General features: G+C 44.0%; 1 protein-coding gene across 1 annotated transcript; it reads left to right on the top strand.

The window, feature by feature from the left end:
• Positions 1-703: 703 nt before the first annotated feature.
• Positions 704-24,232, top strand: MTO1 (mitochondrial tRNA translation optimization 1). The gene is made up of 13 exons (XM_072119649.1): positions 704-1,027; positions 13,608-13,803; positions 13,918-14,117; positions 14,242-14,359; positions 14,597-14,886; positions 15,467-15,579; positions 15,653-15,843; positions 15,928-16,058; positions 16,453-16,657; positions 17,033-17,204; positions 17,286-17,404; positions 17,679-17,836; positions 23,147-24,232. Exons 1-13 carry the CDS (start codon positions 971-973, stop codon positions 23,321-23,323), a joined length of 2,127 nt encoding a protein of 708 aa, XP_071975750.1. The 5' UTR covers positions 704-970; the 3' UTR covers positions 23,324-24,232.
• Positions 24,233-24,634: the final 402 nt, after the last annotated feature.

Raw genomic sequence — 24,634 nt, 5'->3', positions numbered from 1 at the left:
ATCAGAATCCATCCTGATCAACCAGGGGCACTTACTCACAGATCCAGGCGCCAGGACTGTGGGATCTTCTTATATTTAATATCCATGGCCTCCTTCCTTCTAATATCAACTTTTAAAATTATGCTACCGAGCCAGGACTGTGGTGGATGTTACCTGAGCCCATCTGTGCCGTAGCTTCACAGGCTGTTACACTGTTGCATTACATCTCATTGGGCTCTGGTAACACCCCCAGAGTCCTTCAGGCTCATTAGCATAAGCATAAAAGTTGATTACAGAAGGCCATGGATAACAAATATAAGAAGAAACCAGAGTCCCGGTGCCTGGGTCTGTGACTAATATCCGAGGTGGATGGATTCTGATGGTAAATCTCCTTTAAGATGTGTGCAAACAGCATGAATCCACCCAGCAGGAGTGTGTACTGGTACTGGTGACACCCGGGACCACCACCGATCAGGAGAGAACCCAGGGTCACACATTCAGATGGCCCTGCAGTACCCTGCCCCACCACTAGACGGTGCACAGCAGTGTGCTCGGTGAATTCCCCCCATGATGTGATATTGGTGGAAGTGTTATTATAGGGTGACTGCAGTGACCCCATAGATGGGGGTAATACCTCTGCTTCCCTTTATACATGTAGTCAGGGAGGTGTCCGCCCCTATGCGCGGGGCTGTGACTACCTCCTCCTGTCGGTCCCATATAACCTCAGACATTTGGATGACACATTACTCTGGTGTCAGTCCCTGATCTAATAACGTGGCCGTGTTTTAGGATCCTGTTATTGGGTCTAATGATCAGTAATACGGACCGTATTTTGGGGTCTGTACTGCCAATATTTCAGTCCCTGGAAATGTATCTGGATAATAATCTCCTGTGAGGGGCGCTGGAGAGCCGTCTACAGGCCTTACTACAATAGAGATGAGCTGCGGTCCTCCATGACTGCAGAGCGTCCCGCACACAACACCCCGGCTCTATGGTAGGTCGGGAGGTCAGGAACATGGCGGCGGCCATAGCGGAACACGGCGGAAAGGTGAGAGGAAATACCGGGAGCTGTGTGTACAGGGGCAGACAGCAGGGGGCGGTAATGTCATCATAATCACAGCCGGGGGTCATCTCCTGCAGGATGGTGTATCCAAAGAGTGTATCGCATCCAGCAGGCTTATATAATACATCACCATAGTGATGCATGGACAGGATCACACAGGATAGGATTAGATACACAGCTCAGCAGCCAGTATCACACAGGATAGGATTAGATACACAGCTCAGCAGACAGTATCACACAGGATGGGATTAGATACACAGCTCAGCAGGCAGTATCACACAGGAGAGGATTAGATACACAGCTCAGCAGGCAGTATCACACAGGAGAGGATTAGATACACAGCTCAGCAGACAGTATCACACAGGATGGGATTAGATACACAGCTCAGCAGGCAGTATCACACATGATAGGATTAGATACACAACTCAGCAGACAGTATCACACATGATAGGATTAGATACACAGCTCAGCAGACAGTATCACACAGGATGGGATTAGATACACAGCTCAGCAGACAGTATCACACAGGAGAGGATTAGATACACAGCTCAGCAGACAGTATCACACAGGATAGGATTAGATACACAGCTCAACAGACAGTATCACACAGGATGGGATTAGATACACAGCTCAACAGACAATATCACACAGGATGGGATTAGATACACAGCTCAGCAGGCAGTATCATACAGGATAGGATTGGATACACAGCTCAGTATCACATGATAGGATTAGATACACAGCAGACAGTATCACATGATAGTATTAGATACACAGCTCAGGAGACAGTATCACACATAATGGGATTTGATACACATCTCAGCAGTATCACACAGGATAGGATTAGATACACAGCTCAGCAGACAGTATCACACAGGATAGGATTAGATACACAGCTCAGCAGGCAGTATCACACAGGATGGGATTAGATACACAGCTCAGCAGGCAGTATCACACAGGAGAGGATTAGATACACAGCTCAGCAGACAGTATCACACAGGATAGGATTAGATACACAGCTCAGCAGCCAGTATCACACAGGATAGGATTAGATACACAGCTCAGCAGACAGTATCACACAGGATGGGATTAGATACACAGCTCAGCAGACAGTATCACACAGGATAGGATTAGATACACAGCTCAGCAGGCAGTATCACACAGGAGAGGATTAGATACACAGCTCAGCAGGCAGTATCACACATGATAGGATTAGATACACAACTCAGCAGACAGTATCACACATGATAGGATTAGATACACAGCTCAGCAGACAGTATCACACAGGATGGGATTAGGTACACAGCTCAGCAGACAGTATCACACAGGAGAGGATTAGATACACGGTTCAGTAGACAGTATCACACTGGATAGGATTAGATACACACTGGGCTCAGCAGACAGTATCACACAGGATAGGATTAGATACACAGCTCAGCAGACAGTATCACACAGGATTAGATACACAGCTCAGCAGGCAGTATCACACTGGATAGAATTAGATAAGCAGCTCAGCAGACAGTATCACACATGATTGGATTAGATACACAGCTCAGCAGACAGTATCACACAGGATGGGATTAGATACACAGCTCAGCAGACAGTATCACACAGGATGGGATTAGATACACAGCTCAGCAGACAGTATCACACAGGATAGGATTAGATACACAGCTCAGCAGACAGTATCACACAGAATGGGATTAGATACACAGCTCAGCAGACAGTATCACACAGGATAGGATTAGATACACAGCAGAGCAGGCAGTATCACACAGGATAGGATTAGATACACAGCTCAGCAGACAGTATCACACAGCATATGATTAGATACACAGCTCAGCAGACAGTATCACACAGGATGGGATTAGATACACAGCTCAGCAGACAGTATCACACAGGATTGGATTAGATACACAGCTCAGCAGACAGTATCACACAGGATTGGATTAGATACACAGCTCAGCAGACAGTATCACATAGGATAGGATTAGATACACAGCTCAGCAGACAGTATCACATAGGATAGGATTAGATACACAGCTCAGCAGACAGTATCACACAGGATAGGATTAGATACACAGCTCAGCAGACAGTATCACACAGGAGAGGATTAGATACACAGCTCAGAAGACAGTATCACACAGGATAGGATTAGATACACAGCTCAGAAGACAGTATCACACAGGATAGGATTAGATACACAGCTCAGAAGACAGTATCACACAGGATAGGATTAGATACACAGCTCAGCAGACAGTATCACACAGGATAGGATTAGATACACAGCTCAGCAGCCAGTATCACACAGGATAGGATTAGATACACAGCTCAGCAGACAGTATCACACAGGATGGGATTAGATACACAGCTCAGCAGACAGTATCACACAGGATAGGATTAGATACACAGCTCAGCAGGCAGTATCACACAGGAGAGGATTAGATACACAGCTCAGCAGGCAGTATCACACATGATAGGATTAGATACACAACTCAGCAGACAGTATCACACATGATAGGATTAGATACACAGCTCAGCAGACAGTATCACACAGGATGGGATTAGGTACACAGCTCAGCAGACAGTATCACACAGGAGAGGATTAGATACACGGTTCAGTAGACAGTATCACACTGGATAGGATTAGATACACACTGGGCTCAGCAGACAGTATCACACAGGATAGGATTAGATACACAGCTCAGCAGACAGTATCACACAGGATTAGATACACAGCTCAGCAGGCAGTATCACACTGGATAGAATTAGATAAGCAGCTCAGCAGACAGTATCACACATGATTGGATTAGATACACAGCTCAGCAGACAGTATCACACAGGATGGGATTAGATACACAGCTCAGCAGACAGTATCACACAGGATGGGATTAGATACACAGCTCAGCAGACAGTATCACACAGGATAGGATTAGATACACAGCTCAGCAGACAGTATCACACAGAATGGGATTAGATACACAGCTCAGCAGACAGTATCACACAGGATAGGATTAGATACACAGCAGAGCAGGCAGTATCACACAGGATAGGATTAGATACACAGCTCAGCAGACAGTATCACACAGCATATGATTAGATACACAGCTCAGCAGACAGTATCACACAGGATGGGATTAGATACACAGCTCAGCAGACAGTATCACACAGGATTGGATTAGATACACAGCTCAGCAGACAGTATCACACAGGATTGGATTAGATACACAGCTCAGCAGACAGTATCACATAGGATAGGATTAGATACACAGCTCAGCAGACAGTATCACATAGGATAGGATTAGATACACAGCTCAGCAGACAGTATCACACAGGATAGGATTAGATACACAGCTCAGCAGACAGTATCACACAGGAGAGGATTAGATACACAGCTCAGAAGACAGTATCACACAGGATAGGATTAGATACACAGCTCAGAAGACAGTATCACACAGGATAGGATTAGATACACAGCTCAGAAGACAGTATCACACAGGATAGGATTAGATACACAGCTCAGCAGGCAGTAGCACACAGGATAGGATTAGATACACAGCTCAGCAGACAGTATCACACAGGATAGGATTAGATACACAGCTCAGCAGGCAGTATCACACAGGATGGGATTAGATACACAGCTCAGCAGGCCGTATCACACAGGAGAGGATTAGATACACAGCTCAGCAGGCAGTATCACACAGGAGAGGATTAGATACACAGCTCAGCAGACAGTATCACACAGGATGGGATTAGATACACAGCTCAGCAGGCAGTATCACACATGATAGGATTAGATACACAACTCAGCAGACAGTATCACACATGATAGGATTAGATACACAGCTCAGCAGACAGTATCACACAGGATGGGATTAGATACACAGCTCAGCAGGCAGTATCACACTGGATAGAATTAGATAAGCAGCTCAGCAGACAGTATCACACATGATTGGATTAGATACACAGCTCAGCAGACAGTATCACACAGGATGGGATTAGATACACAGCTCAGCAGACAGTATCACACAGGATGGGATTAGATACACAGCTCAGCAGACAGTATCACACAGGATAGGATTAGATACACAGCTCAGCAGACAGTATCACACAGAATGGGATTAGATACACAGCTCAGCAGACAGTATCACACAGGATAGGATTAGATACACAGCAGAGCAGGCAGTATCACACAGGATAGGATTAGATACACAGCTCAGCAGACAGTATCACACAGCATATGATTAGATACACAGCTCAGCAGACAGTATCGCACAGGATGGGATTAGATACACAGCTCAGCAGACAGTATCACACAGGATTGGATTAGATACACAGCTCAGCAGACAGTATCACACAGGATTGGATTAGATACACAGCTCAGCAGACAGTATCACATAGGATAGGATTAGATACACAGCTCAGCAGACAGTATCACATAGGATAGGATTAGATACACAGCTCAGCAGACAGTATCACACAGGATAGGATTAGATACACAGCTCAGCAGACAGTATCACACAGGAGAGGATTAGATACACAGCTCAGCAGACAGTATCACACAGAATGGGATTAGATAAACAGCTCAGCAGACAGTATCACACAGGATGGGATTAGATACACAGCTCAGTAGACAGTATCACACAGGATAGGATTAGATACACAGCTCAGTAGACAGTATCACACAGGATAGGATTAGATACACAGCTCAGCAGACAGTATCACACAGGATAGGATTAGATACACAGCTCAACAGACAGTATCACACAGGATGGGATTAGATACACAGCTCAGAAGACAGTATCACACAGGATAGGATTAGATACACAGCTCAGAAGACAGTATCACACAGGATAGGATTAGATACACAGCTCAGAAGACAGTATCACACAGGATAGGATTAGATACACAGCTCAGTAGACAGTATCACACAGGATAGGATTAGATACACAGCTCAGAAGACAGTATCACACAGGATAGGATTAGATACACAGCTCAGAAGACAGTATCACACAGGATAGGATTAGATACACAGCTCAGAAGACAGTATCACACAGGATAGGATTAGATACACAGCTCACCAGACAGTATCACGCAGGAGAGGATTAGATACACAGCTCAGTAGACAGTATCACACAGGATAGGATTAGATACACAGCTCAGCAGACAGTACCACACAGGAGAGGATTAGATACACAGCTCAGCAGACTGTATCACACAGGATTGGATTAGATACACAGCTCAGCAGAGAGTATCACACAGGATTGGATTAGATACACAGCTCAGCAGACAGTATCACACAGGATGGGATTAGATACACAGCTCAGCAGGCAGTATCACACAGAATAGGATTAGATACACAGCTCAACAGACAGTATCACACAGGATGGGATTAGATACACAGCTCAGCAGACAGTATCACACAGGATAGGATTAGATACACAGCAGAGCAGGCAGTATCACACAGGATAGGATTAGATACACAGCTCAGCAGACAGTATCACACAGGATGGGATTAGATACACAGCTCAGCAGACAGTATCACACAGGATTGGATTAGATACACAGCTCAGCAGACAGTATCACACAGGATAGGATTAGATACACAGCTCAGCAGGCAATATCACACAGAATAGGATTAGATACACAGCTCAACAGACAGTATCACACAGAATGGGATTAGATACACAGCTCAGCAGACAGTATCACACAGGATAGGATTAGATACACAGCAGAGCAGGCAGTATCACACAGGATAGGATTAGATACACAGCTCAGCAGACAGTATCACACAGGATGGGATTAGATACACAGCTCAGCAGACAGTATCACACAGGATTGGATTAGATACACAGCTCAGCAGACAGTATCACACAGGATAGGATTAGATACACAGCTCAGAAGACAGTATCACACAGGATAGGATTAGATACACAGCTCAGAAGACAGTATCACACAGGATAGGATTAGATACACAGCTCAGAAGACAGTATCACACAGGATAGGATTAGATACACAGCTCACCAGACAGTATCACGCAGGAGAGGATTAGATACACAGCTCAGTAGACAGTATCACACAGGATAGGATTAGATACACAGCTCAGCAGACAGTACCACACAGGAGAGGATTAGATACACAGCTCAGCAGACTGTATCACACAGGATTGGATTAGATACACAGCTCAGCAGAGAGTATCACACAGGATTGGATTAGATACACAGCTCAGCAGACAGTATCACACAGGATGGGATTAGATACACAGCTCAGCAGGCAGTATCACACAGAATAGGATTAGATACACAGCTCAACAGACAGTATCACACAGGATGGGATTAGATACACAGCTCAGCAGACAGTATCACACATGATAGGATTAGATACACAGCTCAGTAGACAGTATCACACAGGATAGGATTAGATACACAGCTCAGCAGACAGTATTACACAGGATGGGATTAGATACACAGTTCAGCAGACAGTACCACACAGAATGGGATTAGATACACAGCTCAGCAGACAGTATCACACAGGATAGGATTAGATACACAGCTCAGCAGACAGTATCACACAGAATGGGATTAGATACACAGCTCAGCAGACAGTACCACACAGAATGGGATTAGATACACAGCTCAGCAGACAGTATCACACAGGATAGGATTAGATACACAGCTCAGCAGACAGTATCACACAGAATGGGATTAGATACACAGCTCAGCAGACAGTATCACACAGAATGGGATTAGATACACAGCTCAGCAGACAGTATCACACAGGATAGGATTAGATACACAGCTCAGCAGACAGTATTACACAGGATGGGATTAGATACACAGTTCAGCAGACAGTACCACACAGAATGGGATTAGATACACAGCTCAGCAGACAGTATCACACAGGATAGGATTAGATACACAGCTCAGCAGACAGTATCACACAGAATGGGATTAGATACACAGCTCAGCAGACAGTATCACACAGAATGGGATTAGATACACAGCTCAGCAGACAGTATCACACAGGATAGGATTAGATACACAGCAGAGCAGGCAGTATCACACAGGATAGGATTAGATACACAGCTCAGCAGACCGTATCACACAGCATATGATTAGATACACAGCTCAGCAGACAGTATCACACAGGATGGGATTAGATACACAGCTCAGCAGACAGTATCACACAGGATTGGATTAGATACACAGCTCAGCAGACAGTATCACACAGGATTGGATTAGATACACAGCTCAGCAGACAGTATCACACAGGATTGGATTAGATACACAGCTCAGCAGACAGTATCACATAGGATAGGATTAGATACACAGCTCAGCAGACAGTATCACATAGGATGGGATTAGATACACAGCTCAGCAGGCAGTATCACACAGGATAGGATTGGATACACAGCTCAGCAGGCAGTATCACACAGGATAGGATTAGATACACAGCTCAGTAGACAGTATCACACAGGATAGGATTAGATACACAGCTCAGCAGACAGTATCACACAGGATAGGATTAGATACACAGCTCAACAGACAGTATCACACAGGATGGGATTAGATACACAGCTCAGAAGACAGTATCACACAGGATAGGATTAGATACACAGCTCAGAAGACAGTATCACACAGGATAGGATTAGATACACAGCTCAGAAGACAGTATCACACAGGATAGGATTAGATACACAGCTCAGCAGGCAGTATCACACAGGATAGGATTAGATACACAGCTCAGCAGACAGTATCACATGATAGGATTAGATACACAGCTCAGCAGACAGTATCACATGATAGGATTAGATACACAGCTCAGCAGACAGTATCACACAGGATGGGATTAGATACACAGCTCAGCAGGCAGTATCACACAGGATGGGATTAGATACCCAGCTCAGCAGACAGTATCACACAGGATAGGATTAGATACACGGCTCAGCAGGCAGTATCACACAGGATAGGATTAGATACACAGCAGACAGTATCACATGATAGGATTGGATACACAGCTCAGCAGACAGTATCACATGATAGGATTAGATACACAGCAGACAGTATCACACAGGAGAGGATTAGATACACAGCTCAGGAGACAGTATCACACAGGATAGGATTAGATACACAGCTCAGCAGACAGTATCACACAGGATAGGATTAGATACACAGCTCAGTATCACATGATAGGATTAGATACACAGCAGACAGTATCACATGATAGGATTAGATACACAGCTCAGGAGACAGTATCACACAGGATAGGATTAGATACACAGCTCAGCAGGCAGTATCACACATAATGGGATTTGATACACATCTCAGCAGTATCACACAGGATAGGATTAGATACACAGCTCAGCAGACAGTATCACACAGGATAGGATTAGATACACAGCTCAGCAGACAGTATCACACAGGATAGGATTAGATACACAGCTCAGCAGACAGTACCACACAGGAGAGGATTAGATACACAGCTCAGCAGACTGTATCACACAGGATTGGATTATATACACAGCTCAGCAGAGAGTATCACACAGGATTGGATTAGATACACAGCTCAGCAGACAGTATCACACAGGATGGGATTAGATACACAGCTCAGCAGGCAGTATCACACAGAATAGGATTAGATACACAGCTCAACAGACAGTATCACACAGGATGGGATTAGATACACAGCTCAGCAGACAGTATCACACAGGATAGGATTAGATACACAGCTCAGCAGGCAGTATCACACAGGATGGGATTAGATACACAGCTCAGGAGGCAGTATCACACAGAATAGGATTAGATACACAGCTCAACAGACAGTATCACACAGGATGGGATTAGATACACAGCTCAGCAGACAGTATCACACAGGATGGGATTAGATACACAGCTCAGCAGACTGTATCACACAGGATTGGATTAGATACACAGCTCAGCAGAGAGTATCACACAGGATTGGATTAGATACACAGCTCAGCAGACAGTATCACACAGGATGGGATTAGATACACAGCTCAGCAGGCAGTATCACACAGAATAGGATTAGATACACAGCTCAACAGACAGTATCACACAGGATGGGATTAGATACACAGCTCAGCAGGCAGTATCACACAGGATAGGATTAGATACACAGCTCAGCAGACTGTATCACACAGGATTGGATTAGATACACAGCTCAGCAGAGAGTATCACACAGGATTGGATTAGATACACAGCTCAGCAGACAGTATCACACAGGATGGGATTAGATACACAGCTCAGCAGGCAGTATCACACAGAATAGGATTAGATACACAGCTCAACAGACAGTATCACACAGGATGGGATTAGATACACAGCTCAGCAGGCAGTATCACACAGAATGGGATTAGATACCCAGCTCAACAGACAGTATCACACAGGATGGGATTAGATACCCAGCTCAGCAGACAGTATCACACAGGATAGGATTAGATACACAGCTCAGCAGGCAGTATCACACAGGATGGGATTAGATACACAGCTCAGCAGACAGTATCACACAGGATAGGATTAGATACACAGCTCAGCAGACAGTATCACACAGGATAGGATTAGATACACAGCTCAGCAGACAGTATCACACAGGATAGGATTAGATACACAGCTCAGCAGGCAGTATCACACAGGATGGGATTAGATACACAGCTCAGCAGACAGTATCACACAGGATAGGATTAGATACACAGCTCAGCAGACAGTATCACATGATAGGATTAGATACACAGCTCAGCAGACAGTATCACATGATAGGATTAGATACACAGCTCAGGAGACAGTATCACACATAATGGGATTTGATACACAGCTCAGCAGACAGTATCACACAGGATAGGATTAGATACACAGGCTATGCAGGCAGTATCACACAGGATAGGATTAGATACACAGCTCAGAAGACAGTATCACACAGGAGGGGATTAGATACACAGCTCAGCAGACAGTATCACACAGGAGGGGATTAGATACACAGCTCAGCAGACAGTATCACACAGGATGGGATTTGATACACAGCTCAGCAGACAGTATCACACAGGAGGGGATTAGATACACAGCTCAGCAGACAGTATCACACAGGATGGGATTTGATACACAGCTCAGCAGACAGTATCACACAGGATAGGATTAGATACACAGCTCAGCAGACAGTATCATACAGGATAGGATTAGATACACAGCTCAGCAGACCGTATCACACAGGATAGGATTAGATACACAGCTCAGCAGACAGTATCATACAGGATGGGATTAGATACACAGCTCAGCAGACAGTATCATACAGGATAGGATTAGATACACTGCACAGCAGACAGTATCACACAGGATAGGATTAGATACACAGCTCAGCAGACAGTATCACACAGGATAGGATTAGATACACAGCTCAGCAGACAGTATCACACAGGAGAGGATTAGATACACAGCTCAGCAGGCAGTATCACACAGGATGGGATTAGATACACAGGCTATGCAGGCAGTATCACACAGGATAGGATTAGATACACAGCTCAGAAGACAGTATCACACAGGAGGGGATTAGATACACAGCTCAGCAGACAGTATCACACAGGAGGGGATTAGATACACAGCTCAGCAGACAGTATCACACAGGATGGGATTTGATACACAGCTCAGCAGACAGTATCACACAGGATAGGATTAGATACACAGCTCAGCAGACAGTACCACACAGGAGAGGATTAGATACACAGCTCAGCAGACTGTATCACACAGGATTGGATTATATACACAGCTCAGCAGAGAGTATCACACAGGATTGGATTAGATACACAGCTCAGCAGACAGTATCACACAGGATGGGATTAGATACACAGCTCAGCAGGCAGTATCACACAGAATAGGATTAGATACACAGCTCAACAGACAGTATCACACAGGATGGGATTAGATACACAGCTCAGCAGGCAGTATCACACAGGATAGGATTAGATACACAGCTCAGCAGACAGTATCACATGATAGGATTAGATACACAGCTCAGCAGACAGTATCACACAGGATGGGATTAGATACACAGCTCAGCAGGCAGTATCACATGATAGGATTAGATACACAGCAGACAGTATCACATGATAGGATTGGATACACAGCTCAGCAGACAGTATCACATGATAGGATTAGATACACAGCAGACAGTATCACACAGGAGAGGATTAGATACACAGCTCAGAAGACAGTATCACACAGGATAGGATTAGATACACAGCTCAGAAGACAGTATCACACAGGATAGGATTAGATACACAGCTCAGAAGACAGTATCACACAGGATAGGATTAGATACACAGCTCAGCAGACAGTATCACATGATAGGATTAGATACACAGCTCAGCAGACAGTATCACATGATAGGATTAGATACACAGCTCAGGAGACAGTATCACACATAATGGGATTTGATACACAGCTCAGCAGACAGTATCACACAGGATAGGATTAGATACACAGGCTATGCAGGCAGTATCACACAGGATAGGATTAGATACACAGCTCAGAAGACAGTATCACACAGGAGGGGATTAGATACACAGCTCAGCAGACAGTATCACACAGGAGGGGATTAGATACACAGCTCAGCAGACAGTATCACACAGGATGGGATTTGATACACAGCTCAGCAGACAGTATCACACAGGAGGGGATTAGATACACAGCTCAGCAGACAGTATCACACAGGATGGGATTTGATACACAGCTCAGCAGACAGTATCACACAGGATAGGATTAGATACACAGCTCAGCAGACAGTATCATACAGGATAGGATTAGATACACAGCTCAGCAGACCGTATCACACAGGATAGGATTAGATACACAGCTCAGCAGACAGTATCATACAGGATGGGATTAGATACACAGCTCAGCAGACAGTATCATACAGGATGGGATTAGATACACAGCTCAGCAGACAGTATCATACAGGATAGGATTAGATACACAGCTCAGCAGGCAGTATCACACAGGATAGGATTAGATACACAGCTCAGCAGACAGTATCACACAGGATAGGATTAGATACACAGCTCAGCAGACAGTATCACACAGGAGAGGATTAGATACACAGCTCAGCAGGCAGTATCACACAGGATGGGATTAGATACACAGGCTATGCAGGCAGTATCACACAGGATAGGATTAGATACACAGCTCAGAAGACAGTATCACACAGGAGGGGATTAGATACACAGCTCAGCAGACAGTATCACACAGGAGGGGATTAGATACACAGCTCAGCAGACAGTATCACACAGGATGGGATTTGATACACAGCTCAGCAGCCAGTATCACACAGGATAGGATTAGATACACAGCTCAGCAGACAGTATCACACAGGATAGGATTAGATACACAGCTCAGCAGACAGTATCACACAGGAGAGGATTAGATACACAGCTCAGCAGACAGTATCACATGATAGGATTAGATACACAGCAGACAGTATCACATGATAGGATTAGATACACAGCTCAGGAGACAGTATCACACATAATGGGATTTGATACACAGCTCCTCTCTTGCAGTGGATCCTCTATCATGGTCGCTCTTCCCTCTCCCGGGTCTCCAGACGAGCGCTCAGCGCTGCCCCCAGTGATGAGGAGGGGGCACAGTACAATGTGGTGGTGGTGGGCGGAGGACACGCGGGCACTGAAGCTGCAGCAGCTGCGGCACGGACTGGAGCCAGGACCCTGCTCATCACACACAAGGTGGAGACAATAGGTACCGTCACCTTATACCCACGGGTCAGGCTGCCGTCTATGGACCGGGCATCTATCACATGGAAGGGTGAGGCTTTGTGTGTCCATATCTGATACTTTGTTCTGTGCACCCCAGGTCAGATGTCCTGTAACCCCTCATTTGGGGGCATTGGTAAAGGTCACCTAATGAGAGAAGTGGATGCTCTGGATGGAGTTTGTGGAAGGATTTGTGACCTCTCTGGGGTCCACTACAAGGTCCTGAACCGACGCAAGGGTCCAGCAGTATGGGGTCTGCGAGCTCAGATTGATAGGAAGCTGTACAAGCAGAACCTGCAGGTGGGTGGTGTCACCAGTAGGTGGCAGTGTGGTATATACTGATTCTCATCCTGTGTATAAGCTGTCACCAGCAGGGGGCAGTATATCAGCATAGTGTCCTATATAACCAGAAATATACCTACAGAGGGAGATCCTGAACACGCCGGGCCTCACCGTAACAGAAGGTTCTGTAGAAGACTTAATTCTGGAACCCCCAGACTCCAGTCACCCTGGAAAATGTCAAGTCAGCGGGGTCATCCTGGGTAGGTATCCTCTCATCTGATTGGACATAGATTTATCCAGGAGGACAGTGGGGGCCCTGGATGTGCAGTACAGATATCTCGGCTCCTTGGTTGGGGGTCCTCAGGTCTCTTCCCTTCCCTGTTTTCCAGCGGGGCTCATGCTTGTATCCAGCAGGGCTGCAGTGTAAAGCATGTATGATGCACATAGCAGCCCCCCGTATATCCCAATGTCACGTTATCCCCGTATTATTCCTCCAGCGGATGGAAGCAAGATATTATCCAACAGCGTGGTGCTGACCAATGGCACGTTTCTGCGTGGAGTGGTGCGGGTCGGTACGGACCATGTCCCGGCTGGACGATGGGGTGAAGAACCCGCTGTTGGGCTCGCACAGACTTTGGAGCGCTTGGGATTTGCTGTTGGGAGGTTGAAGACTGGGACCCCTCCTCGCATCTCCAAGGATTCAGTAGACTTCAGCGCCGTGGCGAGACATGAGGCTGACAATCCACCCGCACCCTTCAGCTTCATGAACGAGCGGGTCTGGATCAAGGTAAGGCATAGTATGAATGTTACATCCCCCACAATGCACTGCAGCAGACTACGGAATGGGCTCACTCCTCACTAGGTGTCCTGTGACTGTAGCCCACATCTGGTAGATAGGTCGCTGACACCCGCCTGGTCAGTGCTGACAATGGCAAATATTTTTTTTTGTACTAAAGATTAAAATTTTTTAAAAATCTACTAAGCCCTAATAAAACCTACATAAGTTTGGACTCCATGTGATCGTATCGACCCAAAGAATAAAGAGGAAGTGTCATTTGAAACGCAGAATTAAAGCCGTAAAAACGGAACCCACCAGAAATTGCTGCAATGTGTTTTTTATGTCAATTCCACCGCATTCCTTACGGCTTTTGGAATGGGGCGAGTAAAACCAAACGCAATAAAGAAAAAGGGCTAAGTCCTGTAAGGGTTAAAGAAAAGCAGATCCTGCAAAGGGGGGGGGGGGTACACGTATCAGTATGTCACTGTGATTGGTTTAGGTGGTAGATCTCCTGGACCCATCTCATTGTGAATGTGACTCCTGGGAGATGTGCTGAGTGGAATATAACAGGAATCTTCTTCTTTTGTAGCCTGAGGAGCAGCTTCCGTGTCACCTGACCTACACCACCGCCGCCGTGGAGCGGATCATACAGGAGAACCTCCATCTGAGCGGTCACGTGAAGGAGACGAGCGCCGGCCCCAGGTACTGACCAGCAGATCCCATCACTGACCGGTCTGCAGTGACCTGCCCTGATCACCTGACCTTTGTCCCTTAGGTACTGTCCCTCCATAGAGTCCAAAGTCTTGCGGTTTCCTGGTCGGAGACATCAGGTCTGGCTGGAGCCCGAGGGCCTGGACTCTAATGTTATCTACCCCCAGGGCCTATCTGTCACCCTTCCAGCAGAGGCGCAGGAGAGGCTTCTGCGGGAGATCCCTGGTCTGGAGAAGGCGCATATGCTGATGCCTGGTGAGTAGCTGTTTGTACTGTGCCGCGGAATATGGTGGTGCTATAGTAATCATGAACTGTGACCCTGCATTGTCACCTCCGCAGGTTACGGGGTGCAGTATGACTTCATGGACCCCCGGCAGCTTCGCTCTTCTTTGGAGACATTTCTGGTGCAGCGACTCTTTTTTGCCGGACAGATTAATGGCACAACCGGGTATGAAGAGGCAGCGGCCCAGGTATGTACCAGGGTGATCGGCCTGGTAATATCTATATCAGGGGTTTTCCATACACTAGTGATGTGTCGTTCTTGAACGAGCCGGCACAAAGAGCCCCTCAGTGAGCCAATGGCTTCCTTAACCCCGCCCCTAAACGGCCCACCACGCCCCCTTTAACCCGATACAATTGGGTTAAAAGTGGAGTGGTGTCCAGTGACTGATTTAATAGGGAGCCGTTCAGGAGCCAGAAGAGCCGGCTCTTCTTCGTGAGCAGAGCCTAATGAGCCAGATCACTAAGAAGAGCTGGAATTCCCATCACTACCATATACAGTGTATATAGCGCCACCTCTAGGACATGTGTGATATGATGTCCTCGGTATCAGCAGCAGGACAATTCTCCATTGTGTCTCCCCAGGGGATCATTGCAGGAATAAATGCCGCTCTCCGGGCTCAGGCCCGCCCTTCCTTTACCGTGAGCCGCACTGAGGGATACATCGGAGTCCTTATTGATGACCTGACAACCCAAGGCACTCGGGAACCGTACCGCATGTTCACCAGCCGCGCAGAGTACCGCATGACTCTAAGACCGGACAATGCGGACTCACGGCTCTCACTGAGAGGTGGGGAGCGGGAAGTGGTGGTTCATACAATGTATCAGTGTATCAGTCACCGAGGATGGGGCAGACAGGAAACAAACTATCCACTCTTTGTTTTGTGTTCCACTTTCACAACATCTGGTGAAGGTTCCTGACTTTACATTTTATGAAAATGATTTGGACTCTTCAGGTTTGCAGTCTTTTGGGTTAAGCAGAAATACTCACTGACAGAAAGCAAAGGATGAATGGATTAAAGTTTATCAGAAAGTTGCAGGAACTTAGCACTCGGCATAAAACAGAATCCCCTTCTGCTGCTGAATATTTTTAACCTTATAATCTGGTGTAAGGACTGAACGCCGGGCTCTTCCAGCTTCATCCATGTCTTCTATTCTGATGCAGGATATGAGGAAGCGGGCTGTGTGTCTCAGCAGAGGTATGAGCGGGCACGGGCCACCAGAGAGGCTTTGGATGAAGGCCTCGCCACTCTCCGCTCCCTCCATTTTCCATCAGTCAAGTGGCAGAAGTTGATCCCTGAAGCGCACATCAGCAGCGTCCGGGTCAGTCCGCTCAGGTAAGTATTTTAGGATGGGGGGGGGGGGGGGGGCACCTGTGGTTGCAGAGATGCCTAACAAGCTGTGATCTTATCCTGTAGTGGTGTGGAGGTTCTGCGCTATGATGGCGTGGAGCTCCAGACTCTGTCCAGGCTCTTTCCTGACGTCCTGCAGAGATTCAGTGCTAGGCCCGATATAGCCCAGCGCCTAAAGATAGAAGGTAGGTCCACACATAGGGAAATAATATCACTGCTTTACAGCCTGTTACAATGATAACTACGTGGAGCGGCTCCTCGCATCTCTTATCCGAGAGTAAAAATGTTTGGTTGCCAGAGTCACATTCATCCATCCATGTGCTGGAAGACTAGACCAACACCTCAGGCGTCTCTGCTGCCCCCATAGAGGGATGAGCAGCTGTCAGTATAGTCACCAGAGAACATCCAATAGTCACTGCATATAACACCCAGAGTGACCCCAAGGCTTTTATATTACAGCTTTATATGAACTGTACGTCACATTCCAGCAGAAAGAGATAGCGGAGGCTCAAAGAGACGAGTCCTTATTATTACCAGAAGATCTAGACTACATGAACCTCGATGTCCCATTATCAAACGAAGTCCGAGAGAAACTATCGCTGAGTCGTCCCGAGACGGTAATATATACACCAGAAAATACTGCCCCCCCCCCCATGGACATGAATATAACTACTATAATACTACCCCCTATGTATAAGAATAGAACTACTATAATACTGCCCCCTATGTACAGGAATATAACTAGTATAATACTGCCCCCTATGTACAAGAATATAACTACTATAATACTGCCCCCTATGTACAAGAATATAACTACTATAATACTGCCCCCTATGTACAGGGATATAACTACTATAATACTGCCCCCTATGTACAAGAATATAACTACTATAATACTGCCTCCTATGTACAAGAATATAACTACTATAATACTGCCCCCTATGTACAAGAATATAACTGCTATAATACTGCCCCCTATGTACAGGAATATAACTACTATAATACTGCTCCCTATGTACAAGAATATAACTGCTATAATACTGCCCCCTATGTACAGGAATATAACTACTATAATACTGCCCCCTATGTACAGGAATATAACTACTATAATACTGCCCCCTATGTACAAGAATATAACTACTATAATACTGCCCCCTATGTACAGGAATATAACTACTATAATACTGCCCCCTATGTACAGGAATATAACTACTATAATACTGTCCCCTATGTACAGGGATATAACTACTATAATACTGCCCCCTATGTACAGGAATATATAACTACTATAATACTGCCCCCTATGTACAAGATTATAACTACTATAATACTGCCCCCTATGTACAGGAATATAACTACTATAATACTGTCCCCTATGTACAAGAATATAACTACTATAATACTGCCCCTATGTACAAGAATATAACTACTATAATACTGCCCCCTATGTACAAGAATATAACTACTATAATACTGCTCCCTATGTACAAGAATATAACTACTATAATACTGCCCCCTATGTACAAGAATATAACTACTATAATACTGCTCCCTATGTACAAGAATATAACTACTATAATACTGCCCCCTATGTACAAGAATATAACTACTATAATACTGCTCCCTATGTACAAGAATATAACTACTATAATACTGCCCCCTATGTACAAGAATATAACTACTATAATACTGCCCCCTATGTACAAGAATATAACTACTATAATACTGCCCCCTGTGTACAAGAATATAACTACTATAATACTGCCCCCTATGTACAAGAATATAACTACTATAATACTGCCCCCTGTGTACATGAATATAACTACTATAATACTGCCCCCTATGTACAAGAATATAACTACTATAATACTGCCCCCTATGTACAAGAATATAACTACTATAATACTGCCCCCTATGTACAGGGATATAACTACTATAATACTGCCCCCTATGTACAGGGATATAACTACTATAATACTGCACCCTATGTACAGGAATATAACTACTATAATACTGCCCCCTATGTACAGGAATATAACTACTATAATACTGCCCCCTATGTACAGGAATATAACTACTATAATACTGCTCCCTATGTACAGGAATATAACTACAATAATACTGCCCCCTATGTACAGGAATATAACTACTATAATACTCCCCCCTATGTACAAGAATATAACTACTATAATACTGCCCCCTATGTACAAGAATATAACTACTATAATACTGCCCCCTATGTACAAGAATATAACTACTATAATACTGCCCCCTGTGTACAAGAATATAACTACTATAATACTGCCCCCTATGTACAAGAATATAACTACTATAATACTGCCCCCTATGTACAAGAATATAACTACTATAATACTGCCCCCTATGTACAGGAATATAACTACTATAATACTGCCCCCTATGTACAGGAATATAACTACTATAATACTGCCCCCTATGTACAGGAATATAACTACTATAATACTGCCCCCTATGTACAGGAATATAACTACTATAATACTGCCCCCTATGTACAGGAATATAACTACTATAATACTGCCCCCTATGTACAGGAATATAACTACTATAATACTGCCCCCTATGTACAAGAATATAACTACTATAATACTGCCCCCTATGTACAGGAATATAACTACTATAATACTGTCCCCTATGTACAAGAATATAACTACTATAATACTACCCCCTATGTACAAGAATATATCTACTATAATACTGCCCCCTATGTACAGGAATATAACTACTATAATACTGCCCCCTATGTACAAGAATATAACTACTATAATACTGCCCCCTATGTACAGGAATATAACTACTATAATACTGCCCCCTGTGTACATGAATATAACTACTATAATACTGCCCCCTATGTACAAGAATATAACTACTATAATACTGCCCCCTATGTACAAGAATATAACTACTATAATACTGCCCCCTATGTACAGGGATATAACTACTATAATACTGCCCCCTATGTACAGGGATATAACTACTATAATACTGCTCCCTATGTACAGGAATATAACTACTATAATACTGCCCCCTATGTACAGGAATATAACTACTATAATACTGCCCCCTATGTACAGGAATATAACTACTATAATACTGCTCCCTATGTACAGGAATATAACTACAATAATACTGCCCCCTATGTACAGGAATATAACTACTATAATACTCCCCCCTATGTACAAGAATATAACTACTATAATACTGCCCCCTATGTACAAGAATATAACTACTATAATACTGCCCCCTGTGTACAAGAATATAACTACTATAATACTGCCCCCTATGTACAAGAATATAACTACTATAATACTGCCCCCTATGTACAGGAATATAACTACTATAATACTGCCCCCTATGTACAGGAATATAACTACTATAATACTGCCCCCTATGTACAGGAATATAACTACTATAATACTGCCCCCTATGTACAGGAATATAACTACTATAATACTGCCCCCTATGTACAAGAATATAACTACTATAATACTGCCCCCTATGTACAGGAATATAACTACTATAATACTGCCTCCTATGTACAGGAATATAACTACTATAATACTGCCCCCTATGTACAGGAATATAACTACTATAATACTGCCCCCTATGTACAGGAATATAACTACTATAATACTGCCCCCTATGTACAGGAATATAACTACTATAATACTGCCCCCTATGTACAGGAATATAACTACTATAATACTGCCCCCTATGTACAGGAATATAACTATTATAATACTGCCCCCTATGTACAAGAATATAACTACTATAATACTGCCCCCTATGTACAGGAATATAACTACTATAATACTGCCCCCTATGTACAGGAATATAACTACTATAATACTGCCCCCTATGTACAGGAATATAACTACTATAATACTGCCCCCTATGTACAAGAATATAACTACTATAATACTGCCCCCTATGTACAGGAATATAACTACTATAATACTGCCCCCTATGTACAGGAATATAACTACTATAATACTGCCCCCTATGTACAGGAATATAACTACTATAATACTGCCCCCTATGTACAGGAATATAACTACTATAATACTGCCCCCTATGTACAAGAATATAACTACTATAATACTGCCCCCTATGTACAGGAATATAACTACTATAATACTGCCTCCTATGTACAGGAATATAACTACTATAATACTGCCCCCTATGTACAGGAATATAACTACTACAATACTGCCCCCTATGTACAGGAATATAACTACTATAATACTGCCCCCTATGTACAGGAATATAACTACTATAATACTGCCCCCTATGTACAGGAATATAACTACTATAATACTGCCCCCTATGTACAGGAATATAACTATTATAATACTGCCCCCTATGTACAAGAATATAACTACTATAATACTGCCCCCTATGTACAGGAATATAACTACTATAATACTGCCCCCTATGTACAGGAATATAACTACTATAATACTGCCCCCTATGTACAGGAATATAACTACTATAATACTGCCCCCTATGTACAAGAATATAACTACTATAATACTGCCCCCTATGTACAGGGATATAACTACTATAATACTGCCCCCTATGTACAGGAATATAACTACTATAATACTGCCCCCTATGTACAGGAATATAACTACTATAATACTGCCCCCTATGTACAGGAATATAACTACTATAATACTGCCCCCTATGTACAGGAATATAACTACTATAATACTGCCCCCTATGTACAGGAATATAACTACTATAATACTGCCCCCTATGTACAAGAATATAACTACTATAATACTGCCCCCTATGTACAAGAATATAACTACTATAATACCGCCCCCTATGTACAAGAATATAACTACTATAATACCGCCCCCTATGTACAAGAATATAACTACTATAATACCGCCCCCTATGTACAAGAATATAACTACTATAATACTGCCCCCTATGTACAGGAATATAACTACTATAATACTGCCCCCTATGTACAGGAATATAACTACTATAATACTGCCCCCTATGTACAGGAATATAACTACTACAATACTGCCCCCTATGTACAGGAATATAACTACTATAATACTGCCCCCTATGTACAAGAATATAACTACTATAATACTGCCCCCTATGTACAGGAATATAACTACTATAATACTGCCCCCTATGTACAGGAATATAACTACTATAATACTGCCCCCTATGTACAGGAATATAACTACTATAATACTGCCCCCTATGTACAGGAATATAACTACTATAATACTGCCCCCTATGTACAAGAATATAACTACTATAATACTGCCCCCTATGTACAGGAATATAACTACTATAATACTGCCCCCTATGTACAGGAATATAACTATTATAATACTGCCCCCTATGTACAAGAATATAACTACTATAATACTGCCCCCTATGTACAGGAATATAACTACTATAATACTGCCCCCTATGTACAGGAATATAACTACTATAATACTGCCCCCTATGTACAGGAATATAACTACTATAATACTGCCCCCTATGTACAAGAATATAACTACTATAATACTGCCCCCTATGTACAGGGATATAACTACTATAATACTGCCCCCTATGTACAGGAATATAACTACTATAATACTGCCCCCTATGTACAGGAATATAACTACTATAATACTGCCCCCTATGTACAGGAATATAACTACTATAATACTGCCCCCTATGTACAGGAATATAACTACTATAATACTGCCCCCTATGTACAGGAATATAACTACTATAATACTGCCCCCTATGTACAGGAATATAACTACTATAATACTGCCCCCTATGTACAAGAATATAACTACTATAATACTGCCCCCTGTGTTGATAAGAATATAGAAGGTATAATTTGATATTTATTCCACTTTCCACAGATCGGAGCCGCCTTTCGTATTCCTGGAGTGACTCCGGCCGCTGTACTGAATCTTTTGCGATATGTTAAATCCAGTCTCCGCTCATCAGAGGCCAATAAAGGATTGCAGAGATGTAGAATGGGGGAGGGGGCGCACACCCCTCCTGACAGTCAGACTCTGAGCCAGCACTCCCTATAGGATAAAGCTGATAGACGCTGCTATTGACTGTTACACAAGTTACTAAGAGAGATTCGTTATCTGGGAAAGCTGGGTGACCGCTCCTCTGGCTGGACTATGGTAAAGCTCTCGGCTTTTCCGGAGCCCTGAGTGACAACCCCTGGTGTGCTGCTGCATTACTTATTATACGCAGGGGGAGGGGCTGTATAAGGTGTAAATTATTGCTGTATTATTCTCAGTATTTTTAGGTATAAACTTACAACTTTCACGTTTTCTTCTCCACTTATATTAAAACATATTTAAAAATCTAACTTGTTGCCTTGGAAACAGACTACAGCCGTATCCACCTGTTGTCAGTCACATGACCTCACTGCTTTGTATATAATGAGGCTTTGATGAATATATACATTGAGTACCTGATATACAGAATGGGGTGGGTACTTACTGATGCTCCAGGGTCCTGGGGTGTAGCTACTGGGCGGAGTCTGTCCTGTTGAAGAGTTTCATTGGCTGGATATGGTGACCTCTGCCTTCTCTGCGACACTCCCAGTGTGATGTCACCCTACAATGACATCGCTGTGTGAAGGTCCTGGCAGGGCACTAGTGAAGCTTCTACAGAAATAAACATTATTGGATGCCCTGTGTGATGTCATGTCCTGGGGTTTTATGCTTCTAGTCCCTTTAATGTGTACACTCAGGTCAATGACCCCCAAACTATTAGCCTGTCAGAGAGGTCAGAGTTCAACAAAAACATCATCATGTTGAGCAAGTAACTGTGACTACAACACGAGACTGAGCGGAGCAACAATAGGGACATTTCCTGGGCACAGAACAGTCCTGGGACCGTTGTCAGCTCCTCATGGTGGATGCCCCGGGGCCGGGTCATGGACATCACACATGCCCTCGCCCGGTCTCTGTGTAGAGGCTGCACTGCCTCTTAGTTTCCATACAAATTACAAGTTCCTGATATGCAGTAACATGGTCTGACCACTACACAGAGAATGGCGCTGTCTGCCACATCCTTTGTCCACTGGAAAACTTGTTTTTTTTTTATAGGGAGTCTGATATTAATATAAAGGAAAGATAAGGGGACTTGGATTAAAGGGGATGTCCATGGGTTGAATTATGGCTTGGGGGGGGGGGGGCATAATAAACACTAAACCACTTATACCCCCCTCCTCCCGTGTCACTGCCAGTCTGTGTTTACAAAGGCCCCCGCAGGAGGCACCACAGGAGAATGGGAGCGGCAGGAGTATAAGAGGCTTATTGTTTTTCCAGCCAAACCCCCCCCCCCCCAATATAATATTAATATTACTATAGGGGTTTGGTTTG

Source organism: Engystomops pustulosus, chromosome 8 (genome assembly GCF_040894005.1).
Source record: "Engystomops pustulosus chromosome 8, aEngPut4.maternal, whole genome shotgun sequence".
Taxonomy (NCBI): Eukaryota; Metazoa; Chordata; class Amphibia; order Anura; family Leptodactylidae; genus Engystomops; species Engystomops pustulosus.
Note: the sequence above shows the minus strand (reverse complement) of the source record. Positions and strands in the feature narration are given on the sequence as shown.

Coding starts and splice junctions, on each gene's coding strand:
- MTO1 (XM_072119649.1), top strand. CDS start 971: ATGGTAGGTCGGGAGGTCAGGAACATGGCGGCGGCCATAGCGGAACAC. Junction 15,844..15,927: donor GGCGCATATGCTGATGCCTG/GTGAGTAGCTGT, acceptor TCACCTCCGCAG/GTTACGGGGTGCAGTATGAC. Junction 17,837..23,146: donor CGCTGAGTCGTCCCGAGACG/GTAATATATACA, acceptor CACTTTCCACAG/ATCGGAGCCGCCTTTCGTAT.